This window comes from Cercospora beticola, chromosome 6 (assembly GCF_033473495.1).
Source record: "Cercospora beticola chromosome 6, complete sequence".
NCBI classification, from domain to species: Eukaryota; Fungi; Ascomycota; class Dothideomycetes; order Mycosphaerellales; family Mycosphaerellaceae; genus Cercospora; species Cercospora beticola.
In genome coordinates this window covers 3,002,442-3,027,361 of record NC_088940.1, presented here as the reverse complement: position 1 = coordinate 3,027,361, position 24,920 = coordinate 3,002,442, and the positions used below count along the sequence as shown (strand labels likewise).

At 53.5% G+C, this 24,920-nt stretch overlaps 10 protein-coding genes across 10 annotated transcripts; 4 read left to right on the top strand and 6 right to left on the bottom strand.

Moving 5' to 3' along the window:
* Positions 1-310: 310 nt before the first annotated feature.
* RHO25_010229 (uncharacterized protein) lies at positions 311-2,244 on the bottom strand (the record flags this gene model as incomplete). Its single annotated transcript, XM_023601746.2, has 2 exons — positions 311-2,076; positions 2,127-2,244. The coding sequence occupies 2 exons, from the start codon at positions 2,242-2,244 to the stop codon at positions 311-313; spliced, it is 1,884 nt and encodes a 627-aa protein (XP_023454068.1).
* A 783-nt stretch (positions 2,245-3,027) lies between these two features.
* On the bottom strand, positions 3,028-3,862 carry RHO25_010228 (uncharacterized protein; the record flags this gene model as incomplete). The annotated part of the gene is made up of 3 exons (XM_023601745.2): positions 3,028-3,410; positions 3,479-3,658; positions 3,730-3,862. The coding sequence occupies 3 exons, from the start codon at positions 3,860-3,862 to the stop codon at positions 3,028-3,030; spliced, it is 696 nt and encodes a 231-aa protein (XP_023454075.1).
* A 641-nt stretch (positions 3,863-4,503) lies between these two features.
* RHO25_010227 (uncharacterized protein) lies at positions 4,504-5,195 on the bottom strand (the record flags this gene model as incomplete). The annotated part of the gene is made up of 3 exons (XM_065603264.1): positions 4,504-4,733; positions 4,872-5,018; positions 5,111-5,195. The coding sequence occupies 3 exons, from the start codon at positions 5,193-5,195 to the stop codon at positions 4,504-4,506; spliced, it is 462 nt and encodes a 153-aa protein (XP_065459336.1).
* Positions 5,196-6,992: 1,797 nt separating this feature from the next.
* On the top strand, positions 6,993-8,408 carry RHO25_010226 (uncharacterized protein; the record flags this gene model as incomplete). Its single annotated transcript, XM_023601743.2, has 1 exon — positions 6,993-8,408. One exon carries the CDS (start codon positions 6,993-6,995, stop codon positions 8,406-8,408), a length of 1,416 nt encoding a protein of 471 aa, XP_023454073.2.
* A 583-nt stretch (positions 8,409-8,991) lies between these two features.
* RHO25_010225 (uncharacterized protein) lies at positions 8,992-10,551 on the top strand (the record flags this gene model as incomplete). Its single annotated transcript, XM_023601742.2, has 1 exon — positions 8,992-10,551. The coding sequence occupies one exon, from the start codon at positions 8,992-8,994 to the stop codon at positions 10,549-10,551; it is 1,560 nt and encodes a 519-aa protein (XP_023454074.1).
* Positions 10,552-12,217: 1,666 nt separating this feature from the next.
* On the top strand, positions 12,218-12,877 carry ATP9 (ATPase complex subunit 9; the record flags this gene model as incomplete). Its single annotated transcript, XM_023601740.2, has 4 exons — positions 12,218-12,329; positions 12,412-12,603; positions 12,661-12,794; positions 12,851-12,877. The coding sequence occupies 4 exons, from the start codon at positions 12,218-12,220 to the stop codon at positions 12,875-12,877; spliced, it is 465 nt and encodes a 154-aa protein (XP_023454072.1).
* A 1,064-nt stretch (positions 12,878-13,941) lies between these two features.
* CBP20 (Nuclear cap-binding protein subunit 2) lies at positions 13,942-14,550 on the bottom strand (the record flags this gene model as incomplete). Its single annotated transcript, XM_023601739.2, has 2 exons — positions 13,942-14,415; positions 14,479-14,550. The coding sequence occupies 2 exons, from the start codon at positions 14,548-14,550 to the stop codon at positions 13,942-13,944; spliced, it is 546 nt and encodes a 181-aa protein (XP_023454069.1).
* A 202-nt stretch (positions 14,551-14,752) lies between these two features.
* RHO25_010222 (uncharacterized protein) lies at positions 14,753-17,401 on the top strand (the record flags this gene model as incomplete). Its single annotated transcript, XM_023601738.2, has 1 exon — positions 14,753-17,401. One exon carries the CDS (start codon positions 14,753-14,755, stop codon positions 17,399-17,401), a length of 2,649 nt encoding a protein of 882 aa, XP_023454070.1.
* Positions 17,402-17,965: 564 nt separating this feature from the next.
* On the bottom strand, positions 17,966-20,131 carry RHO25_010221 (uncharacterized protein; the record flags this gene model as incomplete). The annotated part of the gene is made up of 1 exon (XM_023601737.2): positions 17,966-20,131. One exon carries the CDS (start codon positions 20,129-20,131, stop codon positions 17,966-17,968), a length of 2,166 nt encoding a protein of 721 aa, XP_023453568.1.
* Positions 20,132-22,507: 2,376 nt separating this feature from the next.
* On the bottom strand, positions 22,508-23,866 carry RHO25_010220 (uncharacterized protein; the record flags this gene model as incomplete). The annotated part of the gene is made up of 1 exon (XM_023601735.2): positions 22,508-23,866. One exon carries the CDS (start codon positions 23,864-23,866, stop codon positions 22,508-22,510), a length of 1,359 nt encoding a protein of 452 aa, XP_023453570.1.
* Positions 23,867-24,920: the final 1,054 nt, after the last annotated feature.

The following is a 24,920-nucleotide window of genomic DNA, read 5'->3' as shown; positions in this document are numbered from 1 at the left end:
GATCGCGCGTGTGAGTCTTCCGAACCACGCATCGACAGCCAATCGCTCGCTTGTTTTGTCGCACAGATGGCACAAGTGCAACCTGTGCTGGTGAGCGGTTTCTTGAGTTCTTTGTTGTCAAGACTTGCAATCATGCTGCGATAGCGTATCTTGCCGCAGTTGTCCTCCAGAAACACAACCTGTCGGAGCAAGCCCTACTCATGAGCGGGTATCGCGGATGTCTCGGCTCACTGCTGGCAAAAGTGCTGCCGAATAATTGGGAGTTGACTGGCTAAAGTCGATCGTTTGATCAAACATTCGCCTCCATGCCTCACAATCTTGCACTATGCTTGACCGCTGCCGAGTCGCCGAAGACGATGGCTTTATCGATTTCCACCTCTTTCGCGGACATCACCCTGCCAAAATGACTGCCTTCGATGCGTCTCCGTATCCACCTGTCGCAAATCTCAGCAGAGACTTCATCGCCATCGCTCAAAGCATCTTCCGCCAGCAGCAAAGTGCATATGACCCATCCAAGATCTTGACACAGCGCTCTGCCATCCAACGCCAGCTGGTCCCGGCTTCGTGTCTGAATACCGTTCTGAACATTTTTCCAGACTTTTTCCAAGCTCCGTGCCCACTGAGCTGGTCCAGCGCCTTCCCATCTCTTCGCTGCGTTGCTCACGACACCTTGGAGTGCACTCAAAACTTCGGCTCCGCCTGGTCCTTTGACGATTCGCAAGACATCATCTGCTTGAATGTTCGTCGTTCCTTCCCAGATGCTCAACACATTGGCATTCCGGAATATGCGAGCAACATTGAGAGCCGGATCCTCATTCTCCAAGTAACCGACTCCGCCGAGGTTCTCCATACACTCTTGCAGTCCATGAATGGCGGCCTTTGCGGTCAACATCTTGGCCAGCGGCGTACAGAGCCTCAGGAGCTGAGGCTTCAATAGTCCAGCAGCTTCGAGCGCCGATTGATCTTGTGGAGCAGAAGTTGAAGCATGCTCAGGCCTCTCGGATTGGCCGAGCAGTGCGGCTGTGTAGAATGCCAAATGCATCATAGCACGGTAGGTGATATGATCCTCTGCCATAGTTCTGATATGGACAGGCGTATCCATGAGGAGTTTATTCCGAACACTGCGCACCTGTGCAAATGCTCTGGAGATAGCAAGACCTCGCCCCAGATCTCCAACGGCTGAGACTGCATTGTGCAGACGGGTGATGTTGAGGACTGTGCTAATCTCCTTCGTTCCTTGCCCTGGCTTGCCGAACCGGTACGCTCGCATGTTGTCGAGAATAAGTTCGGCTGTGGGCAGTGCGCGAGTGCCAAGTTTGGATTTCAGGCGTTGAATTTGGATGCCATTCAGCTTCGCGTTCGGTTTGTGCTCCGGAACTGCATACTCCAAGCGCCGTTTGGTGGGTGCGAAGAAGGCAGAGATTGAACCCGATGGCTCTGTTGCGAGAAGGACGGTGCTGTCAGCGTCTGTCGCAGACGAAAACCACTTGAACCCGGAGATTGCCATTGGTCCAAGAGGATTGCCAACATGGTCCTGGCCCCCCTGCTCAGCGGCTATGGATGCTTGCGTCTCGGTGTTCCGCACATCACTTCCACCCGGTCGTTCAGTCATCCATTGGCCGCTTGTCCAGGCAATCGCTGGATCTCTGCTGATCAGTCTATTACGGGCATCTTCAAAGACGATTCTTTCCTGCTTTCCCAAGTCTGCCTTCTGAAGCTGCAGCGTCAACAATCTTGCTGCTCCGTCAGTCATAGCACTGGGGCATGTGACACCAGCGTTCCATGGATCCCATATGTGGTACTTCACGAACTGGTATACTCTCGCATGCCGACCATGTGCCGCATCGTGGCCAATGGCAACAATCCCTTCTTGGATACCAAGCTTCTGGAGTTCTTGCCAGCCGGCAGATGTGACCAATTCATCAATACGGTTGCCGAAGTCATCGTACTGCTTCACATATGGCGTATTACGCTCTGCGTCTGCACCCCATGCTCGAATTCGGGGAGTTAAAACTAGTTTACTGAATCGTTCGAGATCGGGAGCAACACTCTGTTGCGTTGAGGAAGGAAGGTAGACTAGGCCAGAGGGTTAGTGGGTAGATACTGAAGCACGCAGGTGGTAGTACATTTGAAGATCCTCTGCAGCGTTGAATCCTCTTCAAAGGAAGGAACAAGTGCCGGAGGTACCTGGAAGAAGCCTGCCGTGCCGCTTGAAGGAGGTTTTGAATGCTTCAGTTCCGTCATCTTGACGTCTAGTGGTTTGTTCTAATGTTTATGAGGTGCTCCGGCTTCAAATGAGCTTCCAATGTTGGCTTCGGTAGTAAATCAGGGCTGTTGTCAGGTGGATGCTTTTGCTGAATTGCATACCTTGAAGATACGCAAGTGAGCGTTTCCAGTGGACTCAGAGACTCCCTTCAGCTCTGCTCTTGACAGATTCTGGTCCAGAACACTCGATTTTCTGATCGCAGCGTAGGCAATCCTTCGAGAACCGAGAATCGTCCAGTGCGATGCCAATATATATCTTGACTCGAGTGTGGTGTGTGTAAAAGCCGCCATAGGATTATTGACCCCAGTATGCTACCACGAGGTTCCGAGTTCTGGGTGGAGGTCGAGCCGAGGCCTCGGCCATATGCGGGGGCTGTACGAGCATCACATCCATAATGCTGCAATGGATTTTGTTGACGTGCAGAGCTAATGCGCTGCAGAAGTTCAGGTGGTTTACAGATAACGTGCGATGCCGCAAGATCGAGGGTGAGAAGGCGAAACAATCTGCTGCTCAGAAGACAAAATCAATGCAGTACAGCAGTCATCCAGACAGTCACGCGCCAACATACCACTTGGATCCGACTCCGGGATTGTAGTGTCAATGATGAGACCGATGAAGAAGATCTGCGTGTGCCTTTCGAATCGTTGCATACACCTGCGTGCATTCGTCATATCGTACAGAATGTTCATTGTCTCACAGTATCCTCGAGCTCTGTCGTGCCGAATGAACCGCTTTTGAGCTTGCTTCCGCCGTATTGCCCTCTACTTGAATCTCTTCTCTGCCGCCTTCCAGTTGACAACATCCCAGATAGCGCTGAAGTACTCAGCCTTGCGGTTCTGGTACTGCAAGTAGTAAGCGTGCTCCCATGCATCTATTCCTAGCAATGGTCGGAATTGACCAACGACTGGGTCCTGGTTGGCGTATGTCTTGATCTGGATAGCACCAGTCTGGACATCCTGCACCAGCCATGCCCAGCCTGAGCCTTGAATGCCGGCCAATGCTGTGTTGAATTGCGACTTCAGGTTGTCCAGAGAGCCAAAGTGAGAGTCAATGGACTTGGAGAGTGCACCGCTTGGTGGCTCGCCACCTCCCTGAGACTTCGGTGCGAGGTTCTCCCAGAAGAGGCTGTGGTTTGTGTGGCCGCCTGGCATCTTTGTCAGCGTTTTGTCCAAGTTGCTCGCTTTTTGTGTTCCCAAACACTGCCGCGCTCACCTCCATGGAAGTTAATCAATGGCTGAATGGCAATCTGTGCCTGGATATCGCCCTTGTGCTGCGCCTCCTGCAGCTTCTCGATTTGTGTGTTGTAGGAGGTCACGTAGGTGTTGTGGTGCTTGGAGTGGTGGAGCTCCATGATTTGGCCGGAGATCGCAGGCTCGAGGGCGCCATAGTCGTCTATGCCAGTTGATCAGCATATGATTAACACAGAGCTTGCCTGCTGCTATCAAGGGCATTGACTGCCATACATGGAAGATCTGGAAGGGTGGCTTTGCCGCGGGTGAAGGTGGTGCTCGCAAGAGCTGCTTTCTTCGCGGTCGATGGTGCGGAGGATCGCAGGGCGGTGCGCAGGGCGCTTTGACGGAGGAGTGTCGATGCCATTGTCAGATGAGTTTGCTCTCTGTCTGACGGAAAGTGGTTACAAGAGTTGTGGTTGTCGCAATGAGCTCAGTTATGATGAAGGGCTGGAGCTCATGCAAACAAAACGTCACTACCCGGGCTTGGCCCTGAGCCCGAAGCTCCGAGAAGATGGTCATGATAATCACGAAATACCTAAGCATTGCGACAACGGACCTGTACTGCTGACAGATCGTCTACTCAATAGTCCCGTCCTACACATTGGCTGCCAAGGTTCGACGCCGCTCACCAACCATGACACTGACACCGCGGGTGAGACGCGCTCTTGGTTCGACAGCTCTTGAACGAGACTCCCAGCGGAACAAATTGCGCAAGGCTGCAGAATCAAGATGTGGCTGCGAGCGAATGCTCTCAAACCGTCTTGTAGCAAGACGTCGGGCGCTCCGTGGCCCGAACAAGCTGTTGCCAGGATATGATCTGTCTGGAAAATAGTACAATAGTACAATGTATCTGGAGGTTGCTATACAGGCGGTTCTAGTGCGGTTTATGCATCTCATCGGTGCACCTCGACTGGTCGCGGCCGGTTGCTTTCGCGGCTTCGAAGTTCTGCTTGTCGATCGAGGTCCAGTCATCGTGTAATTGTCTACCGGAGCTGTCTGAACAGCTTAGGCGCCGCGCATTGGGTCGCGCAGTGCATCATATGGAAGACTGTATACCGTCAGTGGATTCTCTTTGACCCGGGCGTCTCTCTCATGCTCGGTGTAGCTTATCGACTTACACTCCTCAACGCAGTCCTCCTCGGCCTTGCCGTGGGTCTCTTCCTGGTGCTTTACGCGCTCAGCGCACTCGTCATAGTGGTGCTTCAATGGCGCGCACTGCTTGGACTGCAGGCACTCTGTGTAGTTCATATGTCAGCGTGCTGTCCTCCACCTCGTTGTCCTTCATTTTGTCGATCTCAGGCCAGAATTCATCAGGCCCAGTGCCTGCACTAGTACCCGTGCGGTGATGGCAAACATGCTTGGGCATGACTTACCCTCCTCAAGCTTTGGCTTGATGTCCTCTGGCTCATCCTCCTCCTCTTCCTCTTCCTCCTCTTCTTCCTCTTCCTCATCTCCACCCTCCTCTTCGCCGCCCTCGGCCTCTTCCTTCTCCTCGCTCTCTTCTGAGCCTTCGTCACCACCTGTGACATGTCATGTCAGCTTCAGCTTGTTATCATGGTTGTGCGCCCGGCAGATGCTGCAGCGCATTCTCATCTCCATCGTGATTCCTCACCTTCGTCCTTCTGCGGCTCCTCGGCCTCGGCCTCGCGAACGGTCAGCGCCTCGTAGAGGTCGGACACATAGTCGAAGATGCCCATCGTGGCGGTAGATGGGATTGCGTCTGTTATGAGCCAATGGCTGATTGATCGAGTGCTGCTCACAGGTCGAAGCTTTTGCGTGGCAGGAGTTGTGTTCGGGAAAGAACGTTGCGGGTTGAGCCGCACGCTTAGCGCATTTTCCAGAGCGTCAGCAAGCAGGACTGCCGGTGGTTGGCTGGATGACTTTCACTTCGACATCAGCATCAGATTCACCATCAAGGCCTGTCATTCCCTTTCATTCCACATCTGCTCGTGGAGCTCATCAGCGAAAGGGAAAAATTATGCTCAGTATGGGCAGCTCACAAGAGCCGCCCTAGCTGCACGTCTTTGTGCAGCACGTTCGAAGATTAATGGCAAGGCACAGTAGCCTCGAAGTCAGGAAAGTGATCAAGCCATCGCCATTCCCATGTTGGAGGCTTTCGCAGTATAACTGATGCAATCTATACGTCTCCGCTTGGTCAAGACTATCCAACGATTTCCTTACAGCTTGAGTACTTCGAGATCAACGTCGAGCTCCAACCAAAACATGCAAGCAGCACAGTTCAGTATCGCCGCGCTCCGTGCATATTTCGATAATGAATGAGATGTCATGTCGAGAGAACATTTTTTGCCTACTCGGAAGTTTCTACTGCTTGCTTCAAGGGCTTGTAGGTAACCAGCAGCATTTGAAGGCCGGTATCAGCAAAGAGCTATGAAACCGGCCGTCTAATGGTGCTGGTGTGCTCTCATGAGCGTGGCCAACAACTGAGCAAAAATGTCGTAAGAAGACGCTCGCAACATGCTAAAGTGGCCAAAACCCAGTCAGCTTTGGCCAAAAACTGGCGAATCGAGACAGTTCAATAGGTGTGAGATCATCTGTCGAGCTTTTCCAGCAATGCAGCTTGCGACGAGATCAAAGATACAGTCCTGAGGCACTAACTGATACTAGAAGGAATGTTGCCGCCTGTTCGGGGCGTTTAAGTACACTTGCGGCACAGTGCTTCAGGATGTATTTAGCCGCCGGGCTACAGGCTACGACAGACTCTCGAAGCCAGCGCTTGATAGTGACCTCCACTCAGTCAAATCTCGAAACTTTCGCGCCACTATCCATGCCACTTCAGCGCAGCCTGACTGGTCTGCTACAATGACATGTACTGCTCAGGACGATGAACATGCACAAGCCCGACTTAGCGATCTGGAGGTGTTTCATGCTATTTCAGTGCCTACAGGACTCTCTTATCATGCATGTCATCTTATAACATGGCTCTCGATGGAACACTCGCCGCAATGTCCATTTTCTTGTCGTGGATTTCTCAGTAAATATTTTTTGAAATGCCACTCTTTTCCAGCTTCAAAAGATCGAAGGCGCCGGTCGCCCCCCAAAACATCGATAAAACTAAACAACAGGCCCTATCTGCGAAGCACTCAGGGACGGATTCTTACAACAAGCCTCCAGCAAGACTGCAGCGGAAGCTGGAATTTCCCCGAACATATCGCAACATAGACTCTGACAAGAAAGAAATCAGATTACTTAGGCTTTTCCCGGCAAAAAACGAAGACGATCCATTGCAATGCACAACTCAGGTCATATGTCTCCAATCAAGAAAGATCCCCGCCTACGAAACGATCTCGTACTGTTGGGGCAAGGATCCAGGCGAAGGATGGATGCAGATCGATGGGATTAGAGAGCTGGTTCCAGGCAGTGCAGAAAGGGTGCTTCGGCGCATGCGATCCCAAACGCAAGAACGCCTGCTATGGATAGATGCAATATCCATCAACCAATGCAACACAGCCGAAAAAGGGGACCAGGTCGCGTTCATGTGTGATATTTACCAGCGAGGCGATCACAACCTCATCTGGCTAACGCCTCCCGACAAGTACAAGTACACGCCCACAGAGGCAAGATCCATTTTGAACTCGCTCCAGGCAGTGAAGACGAATATCAAAAGAGCCACTGGAGGAAAATTCAGATCGCTGATGAATAATCCTGCTGGAACTGAAACGCAGAATGGTCGACTGTTGGATGCTTCTATCGATTTAAAGTCCCTGCAGTTGCTTTTCCAGAGCGAGTGGTTCCGACGACTGTGGGTTGCCCAGGAGGCCGCACTCTCGCAACAAAGTACCTGTCATTTTGGACCATGCAAGTTTCCGCTGTCGGATATCCTCGATGCAGCTGCCTGGCTCCTCTACAACGGTCTTATGCTGCCGCCACCGATGAGGAAACAACGAGGCCTATGGGCGGCGCGGTCGATGTGGTATATCTTGGATCGAAGGAACAACCCTGATACAGATCTATTCATGGCGTATGTTTTGACGCAGAACTTTGAAGCAACCGAAGCAAGAGACCATGTATATGCATTGATGGGCTTGTTCAAGGACCAGCAACCGCATCTTCGTCTTCGTGGCCTGCTCTTAAGGCCGAAGTATACCAAGCCGCTTCCGGAGGTGTTTCGCGACGCAACACGGGCTTGTGTCGAGGACAGCCGTAACCTGCAAGCTCTGCAGTTTGTAGAGCCCTCCAAGGTCCCGGCTGGCTACCCTTCATGGACCCTGCTCTTTGACGCCGGACTCTCTGGACGTGACGCTGATCCAATTTGCAAGCTGGGAAATGGCTTCCGCGCGGACGGCAACGCCACCTGTTATGTTATGTTTGACGAACCGGACACGCTAAAGGCGAGAGGTGCTGATATCGATGGCATCGAAGAATACTCACCAACTTTCTCTTCAGCAAAATCGTGGACGAACGGCGACCATGCTAAGCTTATGGGCCAGGTTGGCTCAATGATACGAAAAAGAAGGCCAGGGAAGGATTGGATCAACGAGCTGGGTCTTGTTCTTGTCGCCGGTCACAACACCTCAAGAGATCGTACTGTCGTGGACGACTTTGCCGCATTCCTGAGGTACTCAAAGCAGTATCCGACTCAACGACTTGCGGTACCAGAAGGTCAGCAACATGATGAGAAAAATCGCGCCGGTCGCTGGTATTCCAGATTTGAGCAGACCATGTATGGCCGCAAATTCTTCATGACAAGAGGTGGACTTGCTGGGATTGGACCTCCGAATATGAAGTCCGGAGATCGAATCGTTGTTCTCTGTGGAGGATCTGTGCCCTTTGTGATGCGCTCAACTGGGCGGAAGCGAGAATACGTGCTGATAGGGGTTTGCTATGTTTTCGGACTTATGCAAGGGGAGTTTAAGGACTATTTTGTCGCCGAATGGATGAGCGTTAGATAGAATAGCACTGCACTTCGGTTCTTTCTCGACTGAATGGAAAATGGGCGACCGACCATTCCCAGGCGTACACGTAAGCATTGTGGAATTTGCTGCTGCGGCGGAGAAGCAGCGATGCTCACCGTCTGTCCTCAAGCAGCAATCGTGCCGTGGGCTACAACAGCGAGTGGCGTAGTGATTCACTGATGTCGACATGGGAATCGTGCCGCTATCACACTGTGTCTGAGATGTCGCATGGACCTTTGGCACGTTGCCGGGGATGTTCTGTACTCTGGTCTCTGTAAGCGCTGGAGCTGTTGCTGGGCATGCAGGGCGCGCATGAGTGGCGAGCTTTCACGCTTCTAAGCGCCCAACCTCACACCAATCATCCTCCGCAGCTCGACTTTCCACATATCATGGCTCTGTGCCTGGAACGCCTGCAGGCGCCCTCGATTGGACTGAAGATATACCTGCTAGCAAGCAGCCCACGCGTGACTTCGTGATGGCTCTGGTAAGTTGCTGGACATGCTTTCCTACACCTAGTCACTTGTCACATAAGAGAGGCATTCAAAGCCCATAATACAGATCGGCCGGTACGATCACCAACATGGGAAGAGGCGGAGCCATCTACCTCAGCTACATGGCCTTGGTGCTACTCACGATACCCCAGGAAAGCCATGCTGGACTGTGGGATGTCGATATCGATCTAAGTCCAGCACCGCCTGCCGAATCTGGGCCTCCGTTCTCTTTCCATGCGACACGCGACAGATCCCTTCTTCCCTATCAGATCATCGGAATAGTCGGAGCATATGTAGGCTCAGTGCTGCTCATCGGAACATTCTTGCTCACCTTTGGGCGGAGTCTACGAAAGCGTGCTCAAGCTATGGCCGAGAAGCCTGTAGAAATGGTCAAACCGGTGCACAAGAACTTCGACCCCTCCCCGATGAGCCCGACTGGGAGCACAAAAGGATGGCTGAGGAGGAAAGCAGGCAGTATGCGTAGCGGCAAGAGCAATGTAGCGTCTCCTGGGATGCGCAGTGTAGCAAGCTTCGATCAAAGCGTGGTGGACGCTGATCGGCGGAGACAAGACGAGGAACTGGCACAACTCTATGGTCATGTATTGGAATACGACGATGCACGCGAGCTGCAAGACAACAGACTGGACGCTGGAGCGCCGCCAGCCTACCCTCGTCGGGAGAGACCTACGTTGCCAGCACTCCAGCGTGTCCAGTCATCGGAGCCTCCTCTCAGTCCACGTAGTCCTCGCTCACCCGGCTCACCATACTATGCTGTGCCACCTCCGAAAAATCTTTTGGCGCAACTATCGCCGACCTACAAACCGCCACAACAAGACCTGCATTCTCCGGCTTTCAGCAGCAACCAGGCGGCTCCATCTTCTCCGGTTAGATTCAAGAAAAGCGTCAAGCAGCGACTAGGCAAGCTGGATATAAGTGGACCAATGCAAGGACTGCGCGACAATGAAGACGGAGCGCGTACCCCTCTTTCGCCCAGGCTCTACCAGAATCCAGGACCTCCTCCTGAGCCTCCGTCTGCGAGAACGGTGGATACTTATCCATACACTCCCACTACTCCTGGCACCGCTCTCAGCAATCCTTTTCCAGAGGAGGACGAGCTCTTCGACGACGTGCGTGATCTACCTCCTGCTCATCCTCAGCGTATGAGTAGTTTCTCGAGGGAGCAACAGCCTCGAAGCCCAACGAGCCCTGGCCTGCCATCTAGCCCAGCTCAATTCCGTGTTGGTTCGCCCCCTCGACGCGGGCAGACTCCCGTGGGTAATGTGGGGAACGCCGATCGCCCGTTGGCATTCCGACAGCTCGCAGAACAACACAAGCAAGCGGCCGTGTCTAACAGTGAGCTCAATCTATCCGCGCCCCCAGGCTGGAGCAGTGTCGGTAGTCCACGCCTTCAAACCACAGAAGTGTATACCAGAGAACGCCATTTCCTGGTGATTGGCAGTGCTGCATTGCACAGTCCTAGAGTTTATACTCCATACATGCCTATTGCGCCTCCCACGCCTGTCACTCCACATCTGACAACGAGGTTAGAGCGGAGGCAGCGTGAAAAGGAGGACAGGACAATACGAGGTGCCATTACTGAGGAGGAGCAAGTGCAAGACGAGAAAGACATGTGGGGTGACGCTTATTGAGCATCTCTCGTTCGTCGTGTAGATATCATTCAATTAATGCTCCCATTTGGCGACAGATCATGCCATGTTAATCAATTGTGCATGAACTGCTGACCAAATGTGCGCGCAGATCGGCTTGAAACGGGATACCCTCGGTACCCCGCTCACGTGTCTCCCAATGGCGTGAGAGCAAGCTGTAAGCTGCAACTTCCACCCTGACGCGTCTTCTTGCACTTCAACCTTCACCTCTGCTGCTTCATACATTGTGCGAGATGAGTTTCTGCTTCATGCCAACATGAACGCAACGCGGCAAGCCCCAGAAATGGCCCGCATCGGCCCCAGAGTCTGATTCTGGCAAATTCGCGGCGACACTACGAAGCGGACGCTACACACGAACCCGCCCGCAAGTTGTCTCTGCCGAGTGGGTCGGCCATGTCATGATTCTTGCACGATAACAGACACAACAGGCCGAATTGTTGTTATCATTGGCACGAGGTGGAAGGTTCATGTCCGGCAGCTCGCCGCTCCTTTCACGTGCGAGAAAGAGCAGCGCACATTCGAGGACATCCCGCGTGGGGAGGTGTTGGCTTTCCACGCGCTCCCTGCTCTCAACGCGTCTCACCAAAAGACAACTTGCCTCACTCAACTTGGGACAGGAAGGACTTCCAAAAGGAGCGTCTTCATCAGTGCAGCACACAAGATACCGGAAATATGACGGATGCACAGATGCATGACCCGACTTCAGGCGCATCGCCAAAAGACCGGGAATCATTGTCGATGGCGCGCATCGGAGATGATCCACGCCAATGGTTGGGCCACGCTATCAACGCGCAAGATTCGGCGCAACCTCGTCGGACCATTTGCACGACACGGTGGTGCGTGAAAAACGTGCAAGCCGGACCCACTGCCGTCGGCCCCTAGGCGCGCACGGGCCGAGCAGAGCTCTTTTCGACGTCAGGTGTTCGGGACCTCCGGCGAAAAATTGCACACCTCTGGCGGAAAGGCATCGCTGTGTCGACGCAGTCATCGGGGCACAGGCATGCATCACGAGGGCAAAGGCGACGCATTCGCGACCTGCGAAAGGATGCGAAAGCGCACCTTTATAGCACAGAAATCGGGCGAAGCCGGATATCCTCGAGCTCGGACTGCGCAGAATTTGATCTGCGGGCCGCATGTCGCAAACAACGACAGCCTTACCCGTAAGCAGAGGATTGCATGATGTGGCGGGCTGCCATCGCCTCGCACCTCATGTTGATGGCTGGCCAACGTTGTAGGAATGATGGGGTAGACAGGCTGAGATGGAAACATCTGAATGCACCTGCTTCATCGATGGAATGGATCATCCATCACGAATCATAGGTTGGTCGAGGTCATGGCATTTTATATGCGTCCTCCTGCCTGTGCGTCCCGGGCAACATCGGAACACAGAGTGGTCCTGATACAAACGACATCACTTTCTTCGGTGAAAGGGGCCTCTCCGTGCCAATCACAGAAGGTTGGCCAGGTAGGTGTGTAGGTCCAAGCTTGCTCTCTACTCCCCGATCTTTAAGCGGCGACCTCAAGCAAAAATCTGCTCTCGTTGTCTCCCACACTTTCCCCGTGACAGCTCCCTCCAGTCTCTTCCAGCTCATCACAACCACTCCGCTCCATCACGAAGAAGACCATCAAACCCATCATATCCATCACAATGGCCTCTTCTCTCCGCATGTCCGTCCCAAAGATGGCCTCCATGGCCGCTCAGAGCACCACCAAGGTCGCTCGCCCAGCTCAGTTCCAGAAGTTCACTCGTGCATACTCTGGTAAGCTTCCGGCGAGGAGAAGATGAGAGCTCCAAACAGAGCTTCCAGAGGTCCAGCTCCATTGACGATGATTTCGATATAGCTGCCACCCGCAACACCGCCACCTTCAACACCATGAAGCGCACATCCACCATCATGCAGGCCGCCCGCACCAAGGTCTCCCCAATCGGTGCCCAGGCCAAGCGTGCCTACTCTTCTGAGATGGCCAACGCCCTTGTCCAGGTCTCGCAGAACTTGGGTATGGGTTCTGCCGCCATTGGTCTCGGTGGTGCCGGTAAGGATATCCATTGCTTTATCGTGATGGAGACAGCTATCTGACTCGAGCGTCCAGGTATCGGTATTGGTTTGGTCTTCGCCGCTCTCCTCCAGGCTGTTGCCCGCAACCCATCTCTCCGTGGCCAGCTCTTCTCTTACGCCATTTTGGGTTTCGCTTTCGTCGAAGCCATTGGTCTTTTCGACCTCATGGTATGTCCACGTTGCCGCTCTTCCACAACTCCGGTCCGAATACTAATGAATTCCAGGTTGCCATGATGTGCAAGTACGTCTAAACGAATCGATCAACCTCATCAACACGCGCGCACACAACAACACCACCACCACTATTATTGCAGCATAGCGGGGCGGTGTTATCTCGGAGCAATTGTAACAGTATCACGAAACTTGAAATCAACTCAAATGGAGCTTTGAAACGGGTTACACACAACAACAACGCATACACTATAGACATACAACGGATCGGATAGAGCATAGAGGGGAGCAGCGGTGCGCGCACTTCGGTTTGGTTTTGCTTAGGGCGGCTTTTGGTACGACTATGAAACCTACGAAGACTACTACACTCTTGTACACATTCGAGCTGGAGAGGAGTGTGGCTGTACCCTTGGTATGAGAAGTTGGAAAAATCGAGTATGAGCTTTCTTTTGTGATGATCTTGTCCTGTGCCATGTCCTCAGAGTTACTTGATGATGCCTGATGTCTCGATGAGCTGCTACAGCAACTCCTGTAGTTGCGCGAGAGCTAGGCTGCGGCTGATGATTTGGGCTCGAACCATCGAATGTACGAGTATGAGGATCGCGTTGACCTCTCCTGCGTACATGAGACTTGCTCAAAGTGGTGATGATCTCTGGTCTGGATCACATGCTTTTGATGGTACGATTCCTATCTTCGCGGCCTCACATTCGTTGCCTCGGATAACAGCTGGCATGCATACGGAACCTCGGGGAAAAGGCATGCTAGACCTTTCGCCCGGACCAGAACCGGGATTCGTCGCGCGTAGACTAGCGTTCTGTAGGGGCGAATTGCCTTACTGCCGCAAATACCTGATTGACGTTGGACCTCGTTTCCAATAGTTCTTTCGTTGACCTGTTTGTGGTTGATAGGGTATCTCGATTTCCTTCGATTGCGCCCAAACGCCATGCTCATTCTCGTCTTCGCGTTGGTTGCCGGTCCAACCACTGTTTTTCTGCAGCATCCAGGATCGCACTTGTAGAGCCTTCTCAAGTTCGAGCTGTCCGATGATGGTCTCAGGGCAGAACGCAGAAGCTCTCGGCGCATTCATAGCCGCGCGCCGCGAGGCGCAATAGCTTCCAGTGTTAACACCACAGCCGCATCGCGTCTATCTTCCCTGCCCATACTCATCACCATAATCGCGATCCGCCGCAAATTGCTTTCCATATCCTCCTCGCCCAGGATCATACTCCTCCCGATACTCATCTCTTACTTGCCCACCACTCCTACCACGTCCATACTGTCTCCCCTCGCTGAATCCCTCATCCAAATCCGTTCGAATGATTCTCTCGTCCAGTTTCGTCCCTCCGACATATTTCAAACAGTCCAGCGCGTCCTGGTGTGTGTAATACTCGACGAAGCAGAAACCGCAAGGCGTCTTAGCGAAGCGGTCCAGACCCATCACCAGACGTTTGATCTCGCCACACGTGCTGAAGAGAGAGTGTATTTGCTCTTCGGTTGTGTAGAATGAGAGGTTTCCGACGTAGAGGGTCGTGGCATTGGAGAGTTTCTCTTCGAGATCGGGAGAGGGGGCGCGACCTTCGGCGGGGCCTTCGTCCGGGTTGCGCTTGCGCTTCTTGTACTGTAGAGAGAGGTGGTGTCAGTTACTGGTAGATCGTGTGCCTGAACAACGGAGGCTGCTTACTTTGCTCATGGCGTAGGTGGACGGCTTGTCGAGCCGCTCCACCGTGCTGCGCATCTGGAAATTCGAGGGCATCGTGGCGAACGTGTTGCGATTTGTCTTAATGTCTGTAAAGGGATGTCGTCGTGGACGCGGACGGGTGAAGGTGTAGGTTCGCGCGGAAGCAGCCGCTTTGGAGCTTGACGCGGGTTTTGATCCGCAAGTCGCGTTTCCACTTGAACTTCACCACTTTCACTTGGACAATCACATGCTGGAGGTGGAGTGAGTTCATGTGAAGATGGTGAGAGTCTTGGATCGCGCGCCGCGTTGGCTCAACTACAGCACGCCCGGATTTGATTTCTTCCAGGACAAGAGCAAAACGAGATCGACACAGAAACACGATGCGCCAACGAAGAGGATCGCACACCGCGGGACCGAAGTCTTCTTCGCCGTCGGCAAGGAACTGCGCTGGGCCGACTTGCGGGACTTCAAAGATGCTGGGGAGCGGCGAGAAGGACGACATGGCAGAGACACCGAGAAGCAGCCACCGTACAAAGTGCTCCTCACACCCGTACCAGCCGACCGACAGATCCAGCAAATATCCGTTGCGCCAGACGGCAATTTGATCGCGATCGTGACATCCCACACCTGCCATGTCTGCATTCTGCCTTCGCCCGAGCAACTTCGCTCCCCGGAGCAGGCGCCGCACAAGATGAGATACTTCACGGTGGGAGAAACGGCGCATGTGCTGGAGAAGTCACCAATAGTCAGCGCCATATGGCATCCACTGTCATCGCTTGGCAGTGGTCTGGTCACAATCACAAAAGACGCCTGCGTCAGACTATGGGAGCTGAATATCCACGATAGAAGCACATTCTCGCAGCCGACGGTCGCGGTGGATCTGAAGAAGCTGGCAAATGCAACATCTGCGCGAGAGGACCTATCTGCGAGCAAATACGGGGTCAACAAAGGCTATTCTGCAGACGACGTGGACATGCTCGTTGCCGGAGCGTGTTTTGGAGGCACGGCTGGGGACGATGAAGACGGCTGGTCGAGCATGACTCTTTGGGTTGCCATGACTGAGGGAGACGTCTATGCGCTCTGCCCCTTCTTGCCGGTTCACTTCTACGCTCCTCCTACATTACTACCCAGTCTGACTACGAGTGTTGTGGCCAAGTCAAACTTTCTTGCCCACGACCAGGAAGCATCGGAAGCAGAGAGACGTGTTGCAAGACAGCAGGAACTTTGGTTGCAAGAGCTCGATGAACAAGAACCAATTCGCATCCCTGGAAGAGAGGACATGGATGTCTACGAGCGACCAAAGAAGCTGAGTCCCATCGCTAAATTGCAGGGACCTTTCCAGCTGTCGCCCGAACCGCTTTCTGGTGAGATCACCGACATTCATGTTGTGGCACCGAAAGTCAACCAGGATGATCTTTTCGATGACGATGAGTACGAAGAACGCTCCGTCGACGAAGGCTTGAGCATTGGTATAGTCTGCTTGGCGACAAGCACAAACCAGATCCACGTGTGCCTGAACATAGAAGGCGTGGAAGCGGAGTGGTTGCCCATGAAACGCTCGCGTGCTTTCCAGCTTGAGGATGATTCGACGCACAATCTACTCCTTTTCGAAACCCTCGATCTTGCTAACGGCCCTGCCACCACACGTCCTACGTTCACACACTCTCCCGAGAACCGATACGAGCTTTTCACAACGCAGCCATCAGGGATCTACAGCTTGTCCTTTAAACCCTGGATTGCCGCTCTTGAAGACGAATTGGCACCCCAGGACGGCACGAAGGGTGTGAAGTTCCGCCTGGATGTTATACTCAACTCCTCGAGCACAAATGTGGAGCATCTCGTGGGAAATTCGCTCGAGCCACTTGAGCAGGCAAATGCAGCCATTGCAATCATCGATGCTACTGATGCAGAGTTTGTCGTCCTGACATCCGCTTCCTCCCGCCCACTCGCTGCACTGCTGGACCAGCCTGTCGTTGCAAGCCATCCTTTCGAACCCGACGACTACCACCGCAACAATCCTCTCATAACCTTCGAGTCGCGCACCCCGTACATACCTCCAGACGAGTTCTTCCAGCCTTCTCGACTTCCGGCCCAAATCGAAGCCTGGCGCCGTGCCAGCAGTACAGGAGCCGATCTCGGCAATCTCAGAGGCGATCTCAACTTCTCTCCTTACACTCTACAGAAATTCACAGCCGCTCATCAGATTCTGTCCAATGAGACCCACGCAATCAACACGGCAGCCGCAGAATTGTTCAGACGAGTTGATCGAATGCTGAGCGAGATGAAGGACCAAGTCACCAAAGTCCGAGACCTTTCTAATCGCGTCAATTCCGTTACTGGCGAAGACGAGTTCCCGCAAAGTCAGAGACCTGGTGAGCCAGAATTGGTCCGAGGGGGGCGCGACAAGATCCAAAAACGAGTTGAGGGTCAGAGAGAAAAGACCCGAGAACTGCAAGACCGTGTTGAGCGACTGCGAAGGAAGATGCGGACTGTCTCTGGGAAAGAATTGTCTTCTAGGGAAAGGCAGTTCGCTGAAGAGGTAGAGAGGATCCAGCAAACTGTTCTCGGAGGCAAGAACTCATCACCCAATCCCACTGGTCCTGCCGGGATATTGCAAATGGAGAACAGTAATTTGACGACCAGAACAGAAGAAGAGGATGACGAGGAGCAAGAGTCTCTTACGTCGAGATTCGAGGAGGTGCAGAAGGTGGTCGCGCAATTGAAATCACAAACAGAGCAGCTTCAAAAAGAGCGTGAAGCTGCAACGGAGGAGGGCGCATCGAGACCCACTTCAAGTTCTGACTTCAAAGGCACGGATTTCAGACAGAGAAAAATGGATGAGGTCTGGCAGTTACTTGAGCGAGAGACAGCGCTTGTTGAAGCTGTCAGTGCGCGGTTAGAGAATTTGCAGATGGGCGCGAGATGATGAGTGATGACAGGAAAGTTGTATAGATATGCTCAATACTGTCCTCAATGCATCGTCCTCTGGAGTCGTATGACTGCTATGACTTCGATCTCCTCGCGTCATTTATCCTCATCTCGACTGTGTAACACTGCCTCATGCTTCCCGTCATCCTTGTGACCACACCTCCAATGATTTTGACAAATCGTCCGGCTCCCCAGTCTCGAGAAACCGCGGACGAAGATTTTAATGCATTCTTGCGAAACTCAAATGCATGACATGAATCAACGCAGTGGAATCATGACAAGCAGAAGAATGACAAGCTTCCAGCACCAAAGTTCGACACAAAATCGCGAACTTGAATTGAACGAGCAGGGAAATAGACAAGGAGGTAGGAAATGGAGAGAAAAAGGACCCCAAGAGAAATGAAAACACAGTTGAGGGGGCAGGACAATGATAGAAGTACATGTGTCACACACGTATACATCAACCGAATCAACAATTCTCTATCGTAAGCTCGAATTCGTTGGATTGCACCTCCACAACCGCTCCTCAAGACCAGAAGGCTGAAAACACCGCACCGCCAACTTATTTCTTCCTCCCCTTCCCCTTCTTCCCCTTCCCACCCTGCTGCTGCTGCTGTTCCGGCGCATAAGCATGCCCTTCCACAACCTCCTCCCCTTGCTCCTGCAACTCCTTCACCTTCTCCTGACTAGAAATAAACATTGTCAAATCATGATTCATATCTTCCAAATCCTTCTTCTCCTGCAAAACTTTTTCTTTTTCCGCCTTCGCAGTCTTGACTTCTTCCTCCGCTTTGGTGATTCTCTGACTCAAGCCTTCATTCATCGTCTTTTCTTCTCGCCACTTGTTTCCCATGTCCCGGGCCATTTGTTCGAATTTCGCGCGGGATTTCTCCGCCTTCTCAAGTTTAGTTTCGGCGGCCTGGAGTTGAGTTCTCAAGTCGGTCAGGTTGGTGGTAAGTTGTGAGACTTCGGTTTCGAGTTTACTCGCATGAGTGGCAGCTTCTTCTGCACGTTGCGAGGCCTGTGTAGCTTTGTCGACAGCACGAGCGACTTGTTCTTCGAAGTAGCGACGCTGCCCTTCGAGTTGCGAGGTCAGTAGATATGTGTACTCAGTCGCCATGCTCTCCATTTTCTCGCGAGGGACGCTGTCGCCACCTTCTGCTCTGAAAGCCTCGTTCTCGTGGCGGCTGCGAGCTGGCATGTCGACATACCCAGAGCCATATCCATCATGAGTGACCGCAGGAGTCGTAGGTGGTTTGCTCTGTATGAGTCGATGGACGTATCCATCACCGGCGTAATCCCACACATGCTGCGTGTTGATATCCATGGCGTAGCAATGGCTCGTCTCTTCGTAATGAGCGTAGGCATGAGCAGAGTCGTACCGTCCGCAGCCAATGTTGCCGCAGATGAGACAGACCCAAAGATTCTCCGTGCCGGCGCAGACTGAACACATGGTTTCCTGTTCTTCATCTTCTGGCCCACCTGGACGTGGGTATGGAAAGGTATATGAAGGAGCATGAGTATATCGGCAGACAGGACAGCCTGAGCCTCGCCATTTCTCAAGACATGCGCAATGAAATACGTGCTGACACAAAATGGTGAGTAGCCCAGTCGTCTCATCCATACGCTCCAAACACACTGGACATGTCGGCAGCTCGAGTAGATTCGGTGGTGGCGGCGGCATAGGCTTGCTGAGTAGTATCGAGTTCGCCCCATTTGACGCAGTGAAGGGATCATTGGTGTTGTGCGGGAATGTCGTCGAGGTCACGCCCTCGTCAGGCGACAGAAATTCGACGCTCTTGATGAAGACGACATGACAGTTCTCCGGTTCCAGATCACTGAATAGGCGTCCATTGTTCGCCTTCTGCCAATCTCGTGCCTTCTTTGACGAACGGAACTTCAACAGCACCATGTACTTGTTCGCTCTTGCTGTGCGGATTAATCGAAAGTGGCTGACGTCCTCTCTTGCCTGTTCGCCTAGAAAGCTGAGCAGATCTGAAGGCATCATCCAGCTAGGAACTGCCAGTATGCACAATGTCGAGCAGTCTTCTGGATCGAACTTGCCATCTTGTTCTGATCCTTTCGACGTACGTTCCAAGCTCTTCTGCGGTAGACCATCTGCATCCAAAGCCTTGCTCTCTTCCAGGTCGCGGTAGAGGTGGACGACGCCCCAGCCTGCTTCTGTCGTCTTGGAATCGCTCGGCACGTATACAGCTTTGGTGTGTAGGCCACCAGTGGAACTTGTCTTGCTCTTCTCCATGTCTATGCTCTCAATTTCCACCTTATCGTATCGCCAGTCCTGCGCTGCTGCCTCGTTCGAGTGTTTGGTTGTGACAGGTATGCGCGGCGAAGGCGGCAGGTCTCTCCTGAGGTTCGAGCTGCGCTCTGGCAGTAGTAAGGCGTTCCCATGCGACTCTTTCACTCGATCGTGCTCGGGCGAGATGTGGTTGGAGGATGAGTCGAACGATGAGCGCGTCGGTGTAGATGATCGGTTTGTTGACGGGCTCGTTCGTTTGGCGAAGGTCTGACTAGGCCACTTGCTCGTGCGGTGAGCCGGAAGGGCGGTCTTGCTGAAGATGTCGATGCCAGGCCGAAGGGTGAATCGCTGCTGGGCAGTGGAGAAGGATGTGGTGTTGGAAGAAGAGCTTGCCTGGTCGCTGGAGCTGGTGGTGCTCTCTGCTGGAGTGGGATACAGCTCGAGCTTCAAGTGAAAGAAGAAGTGAGACATGACACTCGGGAACCTACAGGCGCACTAGACAGCATTGTGTTATGACTTAGGTTGCAGAGTTAGGCAGAGAAGATTTCTTTGTGGTGGTCGCAATCCACGATTACTCCGGGCAGGAAAGCAGTCCTGAGGCAGCCTGTTTGACCCTACTTGACTGACGAGGATTACGTGCTACAGCGTGGCATGTGGGATGCGTTCTGGACAGGTGAGAAAGAGTGGCATTGTACTTGGTGGGATGGAGTGCACTCTTTGGCAAGCCATCTGCGAATGTTGCCAAGCAATACCGTACTGGCCTGCGGACCCATCCGAGCGACCCCAACATCCCCAACCACCCCACTCGATGCTGTTGTGGGTGTTTGCAATGGTGCTGAGCTCACACTTTGCCGTCGTACTGGCAAACGGGCTGTCGCAGAGTCTCGCAAGACCAGGTCGTAGCTAAAAGCGGAAGCGTCACCATCCCCAGGTCGAACTTCGAGGCAGACGCCCGCGCCCACGATCAAAGAGCGGTGACATACTGAGGCAGACTCAAGGCATTAGGCAGGCGAGTTCATGGCAAACGAAGAAATAATTTAAGAAAGGAAGCTGGAGAGACACAGCAAGTCAGGAGGTGGAAGCCCGAAACTTCATTCATTTCATTTAAGAGTGCTGCTCGCCGGCAACCTCTACCCGCTCGCTCATAACAGTCATTGCAAGAGTGCCGCCCGTGCTCTAATCACATCGGATGCAGCCAAAGTCGTCAAAGCCTCTATTGCCCGCCACGAAGACGCAGCACCAAGTGCAGTGTGCTCTCCTTCTGGATGTTGTAGTCTGACAACGTGCGGCCATCCTCCAACTGCTTACCCGCGAAGATCAGGCGTTGCTGGTCCGGTGGGATACCCTCCTTGTCTTGGATCTTGCTCTTGACATTGTCGATTGTGTCCGAAGATTCCACCTCGAGTGTGATTGTCTTGCCTGTGAGAGTCTTGACGAAAATCTGCATACCACCACGAAGACGAAGCACCAAGTGGAGAGTCGATTCCTTCTGAATGTTGTAGTCCGAGAGGGTGCGGCCGTCTTCAAGTTGCTTGCCGGCGAAGATCAAGCGCTGCTGGTCAGGTGGGATGCCCTCCTTGTCCTGGATCTTGGACTTGACATTGTCGATGGTGTCGCTCGACTCGACCTCAAGAGTGATGGTCTTGCCGGTAAGGGTCTTGACGAAGATTTGCATACCACCACGCAGGCGGAGGACGAGATGGAGGGTGGACTCCTTCTGGATGTTGTAGTCGGACAGGGTACGGCCGTCCTCGAGCTGCTTGCCAGCGAAAATGAGACGCTGCTGGTCCGGAGGAATGCCCTCCTTGTCCTGGATCTTCGACTTGACGTTGTCGATAGTGTCGCTGGACTCCACCTCAAGGGTGATAGTCTTGCCGGTCACTGGAAAGGATGTCAGCACAAGTCGCGCAGGCGGTCGCCAAGTGGCGAGGCGGCGGCAGTGGTGCGGTACTTACAGGTCTTGACGAAGATCTGCATGATTGCGATTGGGTGTGGTGTGTCGTCGAGTGTGTTGCTGATTGATGAGTGTGATGCTGAAGTGCGCTGCCGTGCAAATGGGTGTGGTTGGTGTTGATGTTCAGGTGGAGGAAGAGAGAGGAAGTCAGCAGGTACTTGTAGCGGCGGAGGAGGCGAAGCAAACAGGCAGGTCGACAGTCACGAGGGTCCGTGCGTAGCGTTCGTGCCTTCTCGAACCACGAGTGATGACGAATGGCGAATCATGGCGAGGCAGCCGCGAGCTGTTCACTTGTTCTAGCCACCTTTCACCTGCCACTCGCAACTCAATCTCTCGCGGCTTCAGATGCGAGACGTCGCCACCAGCTTGTTTCACTGCGCTCGTCGCTGCGCCTTCACATGTCTGGCGTTGCCACGGTGCTCCATCCGCCAGCCGATGATGCAAGAACGCCTTCTTATCTGTTATCGGCCGAATGCGGGGATACAACGATACGCGCGCGTCGGCAAGTCGCGGCAGCCAGGGCACCGAGAACTGCAGACTGTGATGGCCGATGTCACTTGCAACCTACGCCGTCTTTCCACGGCTTCAGGAAGACCATCTTCAGCGTCGGAAATGGCGAAAAGTTTCATTCTGTGGCGTGATGTGTAGACTGATGACATGACGCCTCAGGTGCACGACTTGACGCGCGCGTACTACGCGTTCGGCGAACGGCGTCAATGGTCAGCGACAAAGACACTTTTAGGCCCAACAACATTTGTAGACTGTCGATGTTATTACTGACCAGCAGAGTTTTCGCCACTCGAAGATATATGACTAACTGCTGAGAACAGGGACAGCATCACATTCGCCATTGCTGATGAATGTATAGAACTGAACAAGCCGCTGGCCATACCTCAATGGAACGCCATCTCTCCCGGAAAAGGCTTCCTTGCCCATACCACTGGCATCGGAAAATATGCGTGAATCTTCTTGTTCCGAAAGTCGTTCGAAATCCTCGCAACAAACACGTCGACCTCCTCCTTTTGCCACCCAAGTCCTCTCGTCAACAAGGCCAAACAGAAGGCTTCGAGTCCATCAATAATATTTACTTGCGTCCACCTGCCCAACTCTTTCATGAATGGGTCCTTAGGCCAGCTAGATGTCGGCCACATGAACATTTTGTGCTGAATGTCGACGAACCCAGCTTGCTCTAGCCACGTTTCGAAATGCTCGCTGACATCTGAACCCAGTGGTCTTCCCATTTTTCGACCCGCTTCGAGGAGTAACTCGCCCCAGCGCAGCATGTGGGTATCGAGATGTGTTCCGTCCGCCGACCTCACCGGCAGGCCATAATCTTGCAGCTCCAGCCAGCCGCCTGGTTCCAGATTGTCATACGCTTGACGAATGAAAGCTGGCCAGTCTGCGAAACATCCCGACATGAGGCGCGCGTGGATGAAGTCGAACTTCTCGTCGTACAGCCATTGGTCTTCCGCATCGTCCACTATGAATTTGATGTTGGGTGGGACCACATTGGGCTGTCCTGGGCTGAGATCTATGCCAATCACCTGACATTCCGGCCACTCATCCGCGAAGTCCACTGCCCAGATTCCGGTTCCTGTTCCGACGTCGAGACAACGTTTGGGATTCTGGAGAGGCGCGAAGTACAGCTTGTTGGCGTACGTTATCCGCAACAAGTGGTGTTGCAAATCCAAGCGGTCCGCCTCTCGCTCGTCGTTGGGAAAGATGTACTTGCCATCTTTGTATGCGTGGTAAGTCCGACCGTGTTCTCTCCGATAATTGTAAATGGATTCGCTCAAGGATGCCGTTTGACTCTCTGTGTCACTGCCAAGAGCAGAGTCAGTATCTAGCTCGTCGACTTCCAGAGATTGCTCCTCGGCGTTCTGGCCTGCGTCAAAGGAGACCTGCGATTGCTGTTGATCTCCAGCATTCCCGTCGCCATTGTTGTTGGCGACGACGAACTGCGGATCTGAATTTGCTGCTTGCGGCTGTGTATCGCTACTGGTCGGCGCATAGTTTCCGTTCACCGGAGCGGCATTTGAATCTGAGGTTGGCAGGTTGTTGAAGTAATCTCTTGTGCCTCGTAGTTTTGCTGCAAGTTCACGTTCGATGGCCTGGCGTTCGTCTGAGTCATTGTTGCTGTTTGCACTGTTCGGCGGCGCGCGCTTAGCGGAGCTATTAGCTGAGGCTGGCGCTCGCTGTTGATCATGTCCATTAAGTGAGCCAGGTCGCGGAATATTGTTGTCTTCCGCCATTGCTCACTGCTCGATCGTACAAGATCGGCGGGCTTGGCTAGATTTTGAGTCCCTTGGATTGCCCGGAGCCAGTGCCGCGAATGTTGTGTTCTTTGTTCCGACCTCTCTCTCACTCCTCCGCCTCAATATACAATGCGCGTGACGGGAGCGAGATGATTGTGTACTGACAACAGCTCTCACGACCACACGGCACGGCTCATCTCTGGCGGAGCGCGACGCTGTTGCCAAGAAAGGAATTCAGATGCATCGAACGAGACGCCTCAAGCAAAGCTCTGCAGTCAAACTGTGTAAGGATGGCGGGAATCGACAACGATTCGCGCGGCTTTTCGGTACCAGACCAGAAGGATGTGCATAGCCGTTTATCTAAGCGATAATGATGCAGAGCTTGCCTTTCCTTTCGTGTCCCGCAACGCGACTTCGCCCGTTGGCACACAGCAACTAACAGCAACTGCCTGCGTTGGAAATGGCCGCCGCTGCACTGCACATTCTGCTGCATATTCACGTTGCAGCTTGACGCCGGCCAGCGCGGGTGGAACAGTGCTCCCCGCCTCCCGACCCTGTTGAAGCATTGTTAGCTCTCGACTTCAACCACACCGTCTCTGGCGTCACGCTGCCATCCTCCCGGCATCAGACATCGCCGCGCCTCGGACTGGCCGAACACGCGAGAGGAGCAAGGATGGAGACCGCAATCCCTGTCCAATTCTGGCCGCCCTCCATCTGCCAATCGAAGACCACGGCAAAGCGACTCCAACTCGCAATATGGAGAGAACAAGTCCAGCGGCGACTTTTCTCATCCCGGCAGTCCTCGCCTGTCATCGCCACGTGGACTGACAGGCACGGCGAAAAGGGCAGTCAGAAAATGCAGCCACCCGGAGATCTCCTGTCCACCCCGTTCACCGACCGCTGCAACCGCTGTTGGCTGGCTGTGGAAAGCTGCATCGATTGGCAAAAGATCGCATTGCGGCAAACACGGTGAGCCTGCCAAAACTCGACATCATGCGGAGATCAAGCCTATCATGGCCCGGTATGGGCAACATGGAGGGCTCGCTCACTC